Raw genomic sequence first — 11,250 nt, forward strand, 5'->3', positions numbered from 1 at the left:
ACCTATTGAGGAAAACTATTACAATTTTATTGGTAAAAATGTAGAATATTTGTAATGACCTAAGTATAGAAAGAGGCCAATACAGGTCTCATTGCTACTGAAAACCAATGCATTTAATTTTCTGATGCTATAATGCTGGAGCCCTTCACTTTCAAATGGTGCTCTACTTTACTCTCAGAAAAGTACCCAACTTACTTCTTGTTGAGGTACTAGACTTATATATTCAATTAACTGTTGCACTTTGGGTTTACAATTACACGCATGCAAAAACTACTTACAGAAATCTAGCTGCATTTCAGCCAAAAGACAAAAGAAATTTGGAAGTCAAAATATGCCCTGGAATGGAGAGCAGTTTTACATGCTGTTCTAGCTAACTGAAGTGTTAACATATGCATATTTTAAAGTGCAAGATATGCTGCTTGCAGTGCAACTGCCACAATTATCTAGGATATAGTTAAAAATCCTGGGCAAAGATGTATTTTATGCATCAGTGTAAAGAACTTTTCCAATCCAATTTAGTATCAGTGTGTTTAGCTATCCTTTGCATGCTTTTGTCATGTTTTAAAAAGGCTTATATTTTTATACCCATTATTTCAACAGGTTTGCTAAATACTGAGCATCAAAAAAATCCCTTTTGTGAATACAAAAAGGTAAAACCTAAGAAAAACTGAATTTTTGCTTTTCTTTTTCCAGAATAGATTTAATATTCATCTTTCTTTCTTTAACACAACATGGTATCATCATTAATTATGATAAACTGGTTACTACAATGGTTTCATGTTGTTACTCTCATGATATAATATTGGTTGCTATAGTGATGAGATGGGTTTTTTGTTAACCATTTGTGAGATTGGCTTACTCATGTTTTTCAGAGAACTTGAGCAGAAATGAAACAATGAAAAAAGTTGGCTTTATAATATTGCTAAACATATGAGGCTTCTTCATTTTGCTGTTATAACTCTATTTCCTCTAGTGCATTGCTAGAAAAACATGCTATGAAAAAACACATACTATGCGTAAAAATTGTATTTCTTAAAGGCAGAAATAATCTTTCATATGTTTTCCTGATAATTGACTCTACTTCAAAAAAACCCAAACAGTTGTATAGATGTGCACATACTGCTTTCTGCTCCTGAAAATATCTATACAGGTATAACTCAAGCTTTCTGCAATTCCTTGAGAATAACAGATGTGTCTTGATAAGGCAATCAACTATTATGACTTTCTTTTTGCTACACGTAAGATTTACAGATATTAAAATGACACTGTTTGCTAGCCTTTTTTTTTTTTTTTTGAGAAAAATGTTAATTATTTTTACAGTATACATGCTAGACCATATGTAAACTCCAGAAAAACTTCTGATTACCATTAGATCTAGTATTTTGTCCCATTAGTTCATTCAGGAAATCAGGATGTAATTGAGGTTTTAATGATTAGGTGACTATTATACATCTGACAACACAACAGCAAAAAAAAATAAAGACTTCTCCCTCTGCCTGCCTTATAAGTACATCAGAAAAGCATTTATACACAGAGTTTTCAAGTTTTCAAGGTACTGTTACTGCTGATAAGGAAAGAATTTCCTGTCAGTAGTTTAATGACTAGAAATAGTTAAAGAAGTAAAAAATAACCCATAAACAACCTTTTAGATTTATGAAGAACTCAAAAGTAAGAACAAAGAGCAACTTAAATTAAGAAGTCCTAGTCTTCCATTCAAACAGGGTCCCAGGAGGCATATTAAAGCAATGAATAGGAAAAAGCTCCATAGTGCACCAGCTGAGATTTTAATGAGACATTTCCCCTCGCTGTGGAAGGGGTTTGTTCTCGAAAGGGAAAAGGCTGCTCACAGAATATTCAGTTAATAGGCATTGTTGGCTTTTGCAGCCACTTTGGCAGTTGATTGCTGTACTAACCTTCTATTTTGGCATATTCTGTAAGTCGAGTGTAATTGATCAAGGCAGCCTTCTCCAGACATTTTCTAACCACTTTCTTCACCTCTTCTGCTGGAATGGGAGTGGCAATATCTTTCATTAAAACCTGTGCCAGAGACAATTATACTAGTTGGTTACACTCATTACCCAAAGCCTAAAGAAAAGGATAAAAGTATCCTAAAGTTACTACAGATCTGATAATGACTGAAGGCAGAAATCCAAAAGGAACTACTTCAGCTAATGGAACTAGGTATTTGTCTTTGAAGGTTTCTGTTCAACCCTGATTTGACTGCCTATATGATATTTATATACAATCCTACCGTCCGGCATCTTGCAGCATGCCAGTAAGTCTCTGCTTGGATGCCACCAAGACCAGCATAACATGAGAATTCCATGGATGGGCTGGAAAACGGTGCCAACTAAACATGTGCAAATTTGCTTGGTTATCACCCGTGGAAAATCTTCCACCATTGTGTAACTGTTGACTCTTCAACGGTGCACAGGAGAAACACCATCAGAGCTAGTTCATACAGACTTGCTTTTCTTCCTCAGTAAAGTTATTCAAATTCAGCATGTTCTTGCTGTGACAACAGTCACCTATAGTAGACAGGGGAAATTCTGAACTTCTAGTGGAATATTTTATTATGGAAAAGTAGAAGAACAGATCCTAAAAGCTTTTCAAAAACTTGGAAGTTCTTAACCCTGTTAATTTAAAAAATATATAACTTTGATAGAATGGAGCACCTGTTCCAAGTGAGGCATCTTGCTAACACTGAATGTCATCATCAAAAAATTGAATAATAATTCACTACCATTTTTACTTTAATCCTATACTCCATTAAGTTTCAACACCTAGGTGTAAACAAAACTCCTGATGTTTTTACCACATTTCAATGTAAATAATAAAATTTCAGGTCTTAAAATTGCATCTACAATCGATCTCCATACAAGCTACACTCATAAAACACATCTAAAAACTACTAGTAAAGGGAGAGCGCAAGAGATGAAGTGTGGGGAAGGATATGGTAGAAAAAAACACAGGTTCATCACCAGGGAAGCTATTAGTAAGACACAGTTGCAAAGCAGGTTTCTTCCATTACTCGCATGCATGTATGACACGACCACCTTTGTTAGCATGCATCTTTTTAATTAATAACTTCTGGGTTGTCAACAAGTACAAATACACTATTCAAAAACTTTTATTCTGGATCTGATTTTCTTTTCAAACTTTTCACAGACAGGTAAAATGTTTGTAGCCCATTGTGCATCCACAGGTATAGGTGTGTACACTTATTACCAGTCAAGACTGACACTGGTGAAGCCTGAGCCCCACGCAGAGAGTACCTTGGCCAATTGCAACAGCAGGAGCAGTGAGAGGAAATGGCTGTTCCACATAATGCAAAGGAATCTACACACCACTACTGCCACTGAGATTATATATGAAAGTAAACATGTATACCCAGACTCCCCATGTGTTTTTGAACATGGCAGGAGTTTTCAGAGAGACAATCTCCATCCACAGAGTGTTCTGCAGTGCGGAACAAGTGACAATCCCTGGGACCAGATGTCCCTGATTTTGGTAAAGCTCCCACAGACTGAGACCTAAGCTTTTTTCAATTTATTCCTTCATCAGGCTCCTGCTGATACCATTCTTCTGGAATCTCTGCTGGAATTTAAAGTTCTCTCTCCTTAGACATGACTGAGATGCTTTTACCATGACAAGGTCTTCTCCCTTCCAGTCAGTATAAGCGGATTTCCTGGCAAGAGTTTACATTTATTACTGCCCATATTAATTTTGCTGCATATAGCTTTTTCTTCTTAAATTGACTCAGATTATGCATTTATGGAAAATTATCCAGATTATATAGATGCTTTTTCAATGTTACCTATCAGTATAGACATCAGCAGCATAGAAGCCATACAAAGCAGGAAAAGGAGTCTTCAGAGTAGATTTGTACCACAGAGGTAATGCTGGGAAATAATTAAATTATTTATGGGACTTCATTTCAAGCCACTGTAGTGACTCTCTTTTTTATATAAGTTCTACATAAAACAGCTGTTTGTGTCTGTTGAGAAAATCACCTCCTAGTGAACAATTAAAACCAGTAGTGGAATACCTGAGAAGATCTAAGTCTACTTCATGTAGCCTGAAGCAAAAAGACGAATGCAGGCTTAGTAATCAAGCAGAATTTAAAATTTGTTCTTAACCTTACCCTTTCAAGTAATGAAAGTGTAGCTTTTAAAGCTCCTTCAGGACGTCCAAAAGGGAAACAGTATCTTAAAAAGTTAAAAAAAAAAAAAAAAAAAGATAAAATTATCAGAATTATAATACCTGATTTTCTTTAAGATGTAATTGTACACAATTTGCATTAAATTATGTTAGTAGAAGATTCCCATACATGAAGTACTAATGAAAGCAGAAGGTCCCTTCAGCATTCTACCACGGAGCATATATATAGCACAGCAGTATCAGCCCACCAGCAGCTCAGGCCTAAATACAGAAAAAATACAGATGACAAAAAGCACCACTTCTACTTTTTCAACCATGGAGGATATTTATTGGTCTCTGATGAGCTTAACTGTTATCTTCCTTGGGGAAGGAATGACATGTTTCTCATGTAGTCATGACAGCTACAGGAACTATGAAGTACCACTCTGTTTATTATAGAATTTTTTAATATTGGATTAAGATAAGGATAAAATGTCAGATATTTAAGTTTATAGAGATACACAGGAATAGAGGCCTTCAGATATTCCATAATTTTTGCTATTATATGATAAACAGCTTGAAAAAGCATTTCATGTTATCTTAAATTTTATCAGCTACAACTGAAATTACACCCACTCTGTCTGGATATTTTTAAAATTATGTAAATTTAAAAGTGATCCCATTAATAGCTTTGTTTTTCATTTTTGTCTCCTGAATGATCCAATATATCAGCTCAATGAGACTACAATGCTCAGGCAACTGTAACCTCTCTTAATCCTGTCTATAAAATCTTGCTGGGATATCCCCAATTGGAAAAAGGATTTTTGTACTTTGCTGAGATTATTATTCTTAGTATTACTCAGTGACAATGGCAGTCCCATATTCTAACGTTTTCCAGTGGTAAAATCTTTTCTAATGATAAAAGGATTCAGACAAGTGAATTTTGGATATATAATTTTTTTTTTTAGCCAAAATAAAGCCCTGTAAATGAGGTCAAAAAAGGATTTCCTGCAGCAGTATTTGCTTTGCCTCATTTTTTTTTTTCTTGTTGTGTGCTAACAATTTTTGGGACAGGCTAACAAATTAGCAAAGCAGATTCAATGACCTTTAGGTGCTAAGTCATCTTAAAGTGGAACACATCTTTAGGTGTTTTATCTCCTCCCTTTTTAGTACATTTTCACAATCCTTGACTTATCTTTTCCATTGTTTATTCCTATCAACCTCTAATGCTAGTTTTTGAATAAATGTCACTAATTTCTTGATTACAGTTAATATTTCAATTCCAAGACTTCCTTCCTGTATTTTCTGCAATGTAAATAACATAATAGGTTTTAAAAACTAAAACAGTTCATGATGCAGACAGAAGTCTCACAGTAGAATAGGGGTTACTTAGTTAACTGCAGAGACAAAGTGTTCTGAGTACAACACGGGTAGTAAGCTCATGTGCCCAACTGGTGCAAAGAGCTGCTGTCAGAGAAGAGTTGTTTTCTAGAGATAAACAGTTGAAAGAAAAGGATATGTTCACAGTAGAGGCCTAAAGGGACACTCAGCAGTGTCCTCTGTGCTGCTGAGGAGGCAGGGAAGCAGCATCTTACCAGCGAGGAGAAATGCAGCTTCTTACAGAAAACCCCTATGGCAGCTGGGGCAAGGATGCTCCCACAGCTGAGGGGATCTTTAAGGACAGGGAGACATAGATTGTGACAGTGGTCAATTCAATGATTAGACATATGGACAATGGGGTCTGTGACATCCAGGAGCAGTACGTTGCTTCCTGTACACAAAGGTAGTGGACCTCAGGAAATGCTTCTATGTTACCTAGGGGAGAAGAGAGAAGGAGCAGCACTCATGGTCTACACTAATACCAGCAACATCTAGAAGTGAAGGAGAAACATTCCAGAGATAAAAATCACACAGCCAGACAAGAGGTTAAAATCCAAGACCCTCAATGGCAGCTTCCTCTGAATTACTGGCTCTTCCCTATTTAATGCCTGAGAGGTTGGCAGAGGAGTCTCAGTGGGCAGGTAAGATTACAATGAGGAAAAATTTCAGTGCCTTAAGAACTGGGAAATACTTTAGATGAGAGCCACCAGCAAGGGATGGGCAGTATGCATCTTAATAGTACTGGAGCCAGGCTGATAGCAATGCAAATGAAAATTAAAAGGGCCATAGGGGAGTATTAAAACTGGAAGATGTGGGTTAGCTGACAGGCATGGGAGGAGAGCATCTTTTTCAGATGGGTGTGACCTAGTGAGCTAGTGTGATGTAGCAGATGTTCTGTGCATCTCTGAAAAGGCAGGAAGAGACTCTCTGCAGTTAAGCTGTCCACAACGACAGCTCACCAGAGCATGCTGTGTTAAGGAATGGAATGAGTACAAAGCTTAGAGAGGTTTTGACATACTACAGGAAAAAAAAAAAAAGAAGTCCTGGTGAAAGCCTTGAAAGCCTGTTCCACAGACCTCCTAATTAGGATGATGAGAGTGATTAGGAAATGTTAAGTGAAATTAGAGGAGCTCCAAATTGATGAAAATAGTAAGAGATTTCAACTATACACATGTGCATTTGATCAATGTCTCATTAGGATGAGATAGAACGGTAATATTTTGTGACAGTTTAGAACAGGACGTAGTTTGAGAGGCGCAGAGCAGGAGAGGTGCTTTGTAGTAGTGGTCATAAAAAAAAATAAAATTTAACAATGTAGCAAAAGAGAACAAAAGAAAAAAAAATCAGTACATTCAACCCCAAATAATCTGGTTATGAACAGGACAGATACCAGTAAGAACTAGACACTTACCTCCTCATACCAGAAGGGCATCCAACAATCTTATAGCCAGCCTTGCCTAACAAAAGAAAGCTGCCTCGCACAGCACTATTTAAACTCGGGAACTGGTTGTCATAAGGTGGCAGAGAGACAAAAAATGTATCATGCCATTTTTATGCGAAGCTTCATAAACAATCAATTGATAGAAAATAGAGGGAAATATCACTTCAAGTTTGCTCTTGTACTCATTTCCTTAACATCTTCTACTGGTATTGACAGTCTTTACATGTGACAAACTATAAAAACTTAAGATGTCATCTGTCAAAGATATTCTCTACTCATGATATTTCTGACCAGTACTAATCCAGAAACTGCTACGGCTCAGACATTTTCATTCAGACAACTTTCTTCATTAGAGTTACAGAAAGCTTAATGTTTAAAAGCATTGACAAAAATCAGGCCTATATTCTTGCACAAACTTTTCTGCCACAGAAAAATACAACTCACATGATACACAAAACCTAAGCACAAGCACCTGTGTAAAGAAATTATTCTATAACTATTATATTCAAAATTCTTGCAGGTAATGCATCTTGTTTTCACTCCAATTGTTCAAGACCAAAATTCCACACCATGAGAAAACTCTTCTAGAAAAAATGTAGTATTCATTGAATAAATTATACACTCACCTGAAATGGCTTATTTGGTTTTCTAAAAGGGAGGAAAGTCTGTCCTTAATTTCCTCAAACCTTTCTTTTTCTTCAACAGATACTGTTCCAATTCCATCTGGCCTGTAATATTAAATATTTAGTAATTGTTGATGTCTCTTTATGCTGATTTATCTTTGAACAGGGATGTTTACTTTTAAAGCTTTCAGTTAACATGTGTGCTCATTCTCCCTTTCCTGCTGCCTTGAAGGACAAAAAATAACTTGTGAAGAGTAAAAGAACAGACTTCAAGTAGACAGTTTAATTTTTGAGCTGAACTTTTAAATTCAAGTCCTAGTTTTCTACCTGGTCCCAATATGAACATAAGGTAGTATATATATTTCTTCTACATAATTCCCAAATATATATAAAATCCTTTCTCAATAAAATTAGTACCATTGGCACAACAGAGAGGCCTACTCAAATCTTGTTGAATTTCAACTCCTTGATTCTTCCATATATTTTCCCAGAGGCACAATAGGGCTGGAAGTTATTTTAAAATAAAGATGGCTTCTCTGACTGTAGTGAGCAGGCAACACCTAGGCATCCCCCTGCTTAGAGTGAGTATAGATTTTTGATCCCCCATCCCATATTGTCAAATTGCAGCCTTTGACCAAGGCTTCCACATAAACCGGGCATGAAGATGCAATAAATAAATAGTCTTTAATAAAAAAGCACTGGCATCCTTTTAATACAGAAGTCCCAATCATTAATAATAAGGCTTGTATTAAATACATTAAGCACACATATAAAGCCTTAGCCTAAAGATGTAAGTAATGTATTTATACTGAGATAATGACAAAATAAAAGAACTTTAAACACACATTTCCCAAATGGCATTTTTGCCATGCAGTCACAACTTCCCCACACACAGCATACTTTGAAAACAAGTATCTGAAAACTTCCTGTTACACTTCTAACTTCCAGCTCCAGGGTAACAAAACCACCACTGCTTCCCATCTGAGTTTACTACCCTGATGTTAAGTGTGGATCTAACGTGTACCTCTTCCAGGACCTCCAAAACTGTATCTCAGTGTTTCTAGAACTAAGAACATTGTAGTAAAATGACATGAAGAAAGATAGCATCAGTTTGCTAAATTGTTACTTTAACTTTCTCCAGTATACTTAAATCTGGATAAGTTGCCACCTGGTCATGAAATAAACAGTTCTCTCATCCCTTAAATCACTTATATTTGTCTGTCACTTATGACTGTCAAGTCAAGATGGAAAGAATGCCTGACTTCCTTAAATTATCGTGAAGACAATAAAAATCAGATATGGTGGAGATATGAGTAACCAGGCACATCAATATACTGTTGTATAAATTTGATGTGAAAGAGTAAATAACTTATCTTCTCTCTTTTGATGGGTGCCAGGATACTTTACCTCAACCTTCTGACAGATGGAACAGGTTCAAATTTAAGTAAATTGCACTGTCTGATTTCATTGTCAGGAGAGATTGTGCTCTAGAGTGATAAAGCAAATAGTTCTGTCATAATAAACTTCGCTGAGGCATGTAATATATATGACAGAAAAGACCTAGGGGTCCAGATAACAGTAAGTGAAAAAGGTGAGCCAGCAGGATGTCATATCTGTCAACCTGCACTAAGGCTGGGATCACTACATACCAGGGACCTGTCACTTCACTGAGTTTGTTGTCACACAGAACCTCACTGACGACACCTAAAATTTTCAGAACTGTTAAATATATTTTCAGTGGATCTTTGGATGGAAAAAAATGTCTTGGAAGAAAGAGGACAGAAAAAGGTCTTAGAAAAATGCACTTCCCATAGCACTGAAAAACTCATCTCTTGAAAACATGCTTTTAGAAAACAGTACAAACTCTGAATCCTTACTTTGCTTCTTCTTGTTAGCCTTATTGCAATAAGCAGAATATAAAAATGCAGATTTGCAACACAGTTGTGAGACACAGATTGAGCTGGTTATAAATTTTTGCTGCTTGTGGGAATGTCCATCTACTACAAAAAAAAGGAATCCACAGAAAAAAGAATCTGACTCTTAGATGAGCTGAAATAGAATAAATGCATGAATAGTTTCAAAATTGCCACTCATTTTGTCTTCTACATCTTTTTCTTTAATTGTTTTGAAGACAGTATAAAATTAAATAGCTCTATTTTGAGCTGGTTATTTTTATTTACAAATTACTATGCCTGCCTAGAAAATTATACTCAAGCAGTTACTTGCTTTTCAAAGGTTTAAGTCATCCACAAACTATGTCAGAACTATTTTGCAACTAAAACCAACAACATATGTGTTTTCCTACTACCCTAAATGTTATGGATAATTGTTTAGGCATTATTTTTTAAATTCAAAGCCAATATTCAGCTTTCTTATTGGAGCCAGAGACTTCTCTTCAAAGAACTCAGTCAAAAAAAGTGATGGACTGTCTTCTTAAGAAGAGTTTTTATTTTAACATGATCTTCTCAAGAAAGTGAAGGGAAAATGAGTTTTCTTTTCTCCAAATTATTTTCCTTCTTGTCCTTCAAACTGCTTTTGGGATCAGAGAACTAGATGAAACAATGAACATTCAAAACCGGAATAGCCTTCTCTCTCTCACTTATATTAGTTTTCCATTTTGTAAGAACTCTGTCAATTGATTTGGATTGGCCTGTCTTGTCTGCTTAGATCACAGTCTAACTGGCACAAACGTAATGTTGTCACTGGACACATCTCAAATTGTTTAATTCACTCAGACTTAAATACTAAAAGATAGTTGTTTGACCATAAGACATCAAAAGTAGAGGTTGACCAGAATTTAAAACAAAAAAAACTTTAACTGTGCCAATCTGACAAGATGGATGTCCTGATGGCAGTTACTCTGGGGAAACTGACTTATTAGGTGGTGAATTTAGGTTTTTCTCAGGGAATGGACTGTTTTGCCTCACTAGATACAACTCTTTAAGTCTTGGAGTTTGGAGCACCCCCTAGAAATATTTTGATATCTAGAGGTCTTAAAACCTGCAAAAATTTGCAGAGGTCACTTGATGCGTTGTAGGATTACAATTCTTGTGAATAGCTATGGCACATCAGATAAAAATGGCACTCCAATTCCTAGGGGAATTAGGTATGATTGACACTGGGTTGCCTGTAGATTGTTTCCAGTCTTCCAACTTTGGAAACAGCTTCTCCTAGTGGCCTCTCAGAGACTGAATGCTTACCTTAAGCAAGATTGTTTTGTTGACATGGCTTTGTGAAATACTAACTGATCATGACTGACTTTTCTTTCTTCCTCTAGAACATTGTTGATATCGGTGTTTTTTGTATATTTTATATTTTGCAAATGTTTAAAGTTTTCAATAAGCTTTCCTCATTACAAACATAGACCACTGCTTTGGCTTGTCATGAAAAAAGAGCATGAGAAGAGGAATGCACAGACACACACACACAGGTTGAGAACAGTAAGGCTGCCCAAAAGAATCTGCCATAGAAAGATGAGAAATTATGATAAAAAACAAAATACAAGAAAAATACTTCAGCTAAGGCCTTACTTCAAAACATTTATATAATAAACTACATTTCAAGGGTATAGGAAAGACAAAACCAGAACATCCTCTTGGCTCCTAGAAACAAATTGTTTTAGAAGACTTCAGTGCTTTCTAAGAGCACTTGCTTTTAAATTCAGCA

At 35.9% G+C, this 11,250-nt stretch overlaps 1 protein-coding gene across 1 annotated transcript in view; it reads right to left on the minus strand.

Moving 5' to 3' along the window:
• Positions 1-11,250, minus strand: part of CADPS2 (Ca++-dependent secretion activator 2) — a 220,420-nt gene that overhangs the window by 73,239 nt on the left and 135,931 nt on the right. The window contains exons 15-17 of the mRNA XM_010004331.1: positions 7,588-7,689; positions 4,145-4,208; positions 1,914-2,037 (exon numbers count right to left, since the gene is read on the minus strand). Coding sequence (XP_010002633.1) covers positions 1,914-2,037; positions 4,145-4,208; positions 7,588-7,689 — 290 coding nt within the window. The remainder of the gene's footprint in view (positions 1-1,913; positions 2,038-4,144; positions 4,209-7,587; positions 7,690-11,250) is intronic.

Source organism: Chaetura pelagica, unplaced genomic scaffold (assembly GCF_000747805.2).
Source record: "Chaetura pelagica isolate M959 unplaced genomic scaffold, ChaPel_1.0 scaffold68, whole genome shotgun sequence".
In the NCBI taxonomy this organism is placed as follows: Eukaryota; Metazoa; Chordata; class Aves; order Apodiformes; family Apodidae; genus Chaetura; species Chaetura pelagica.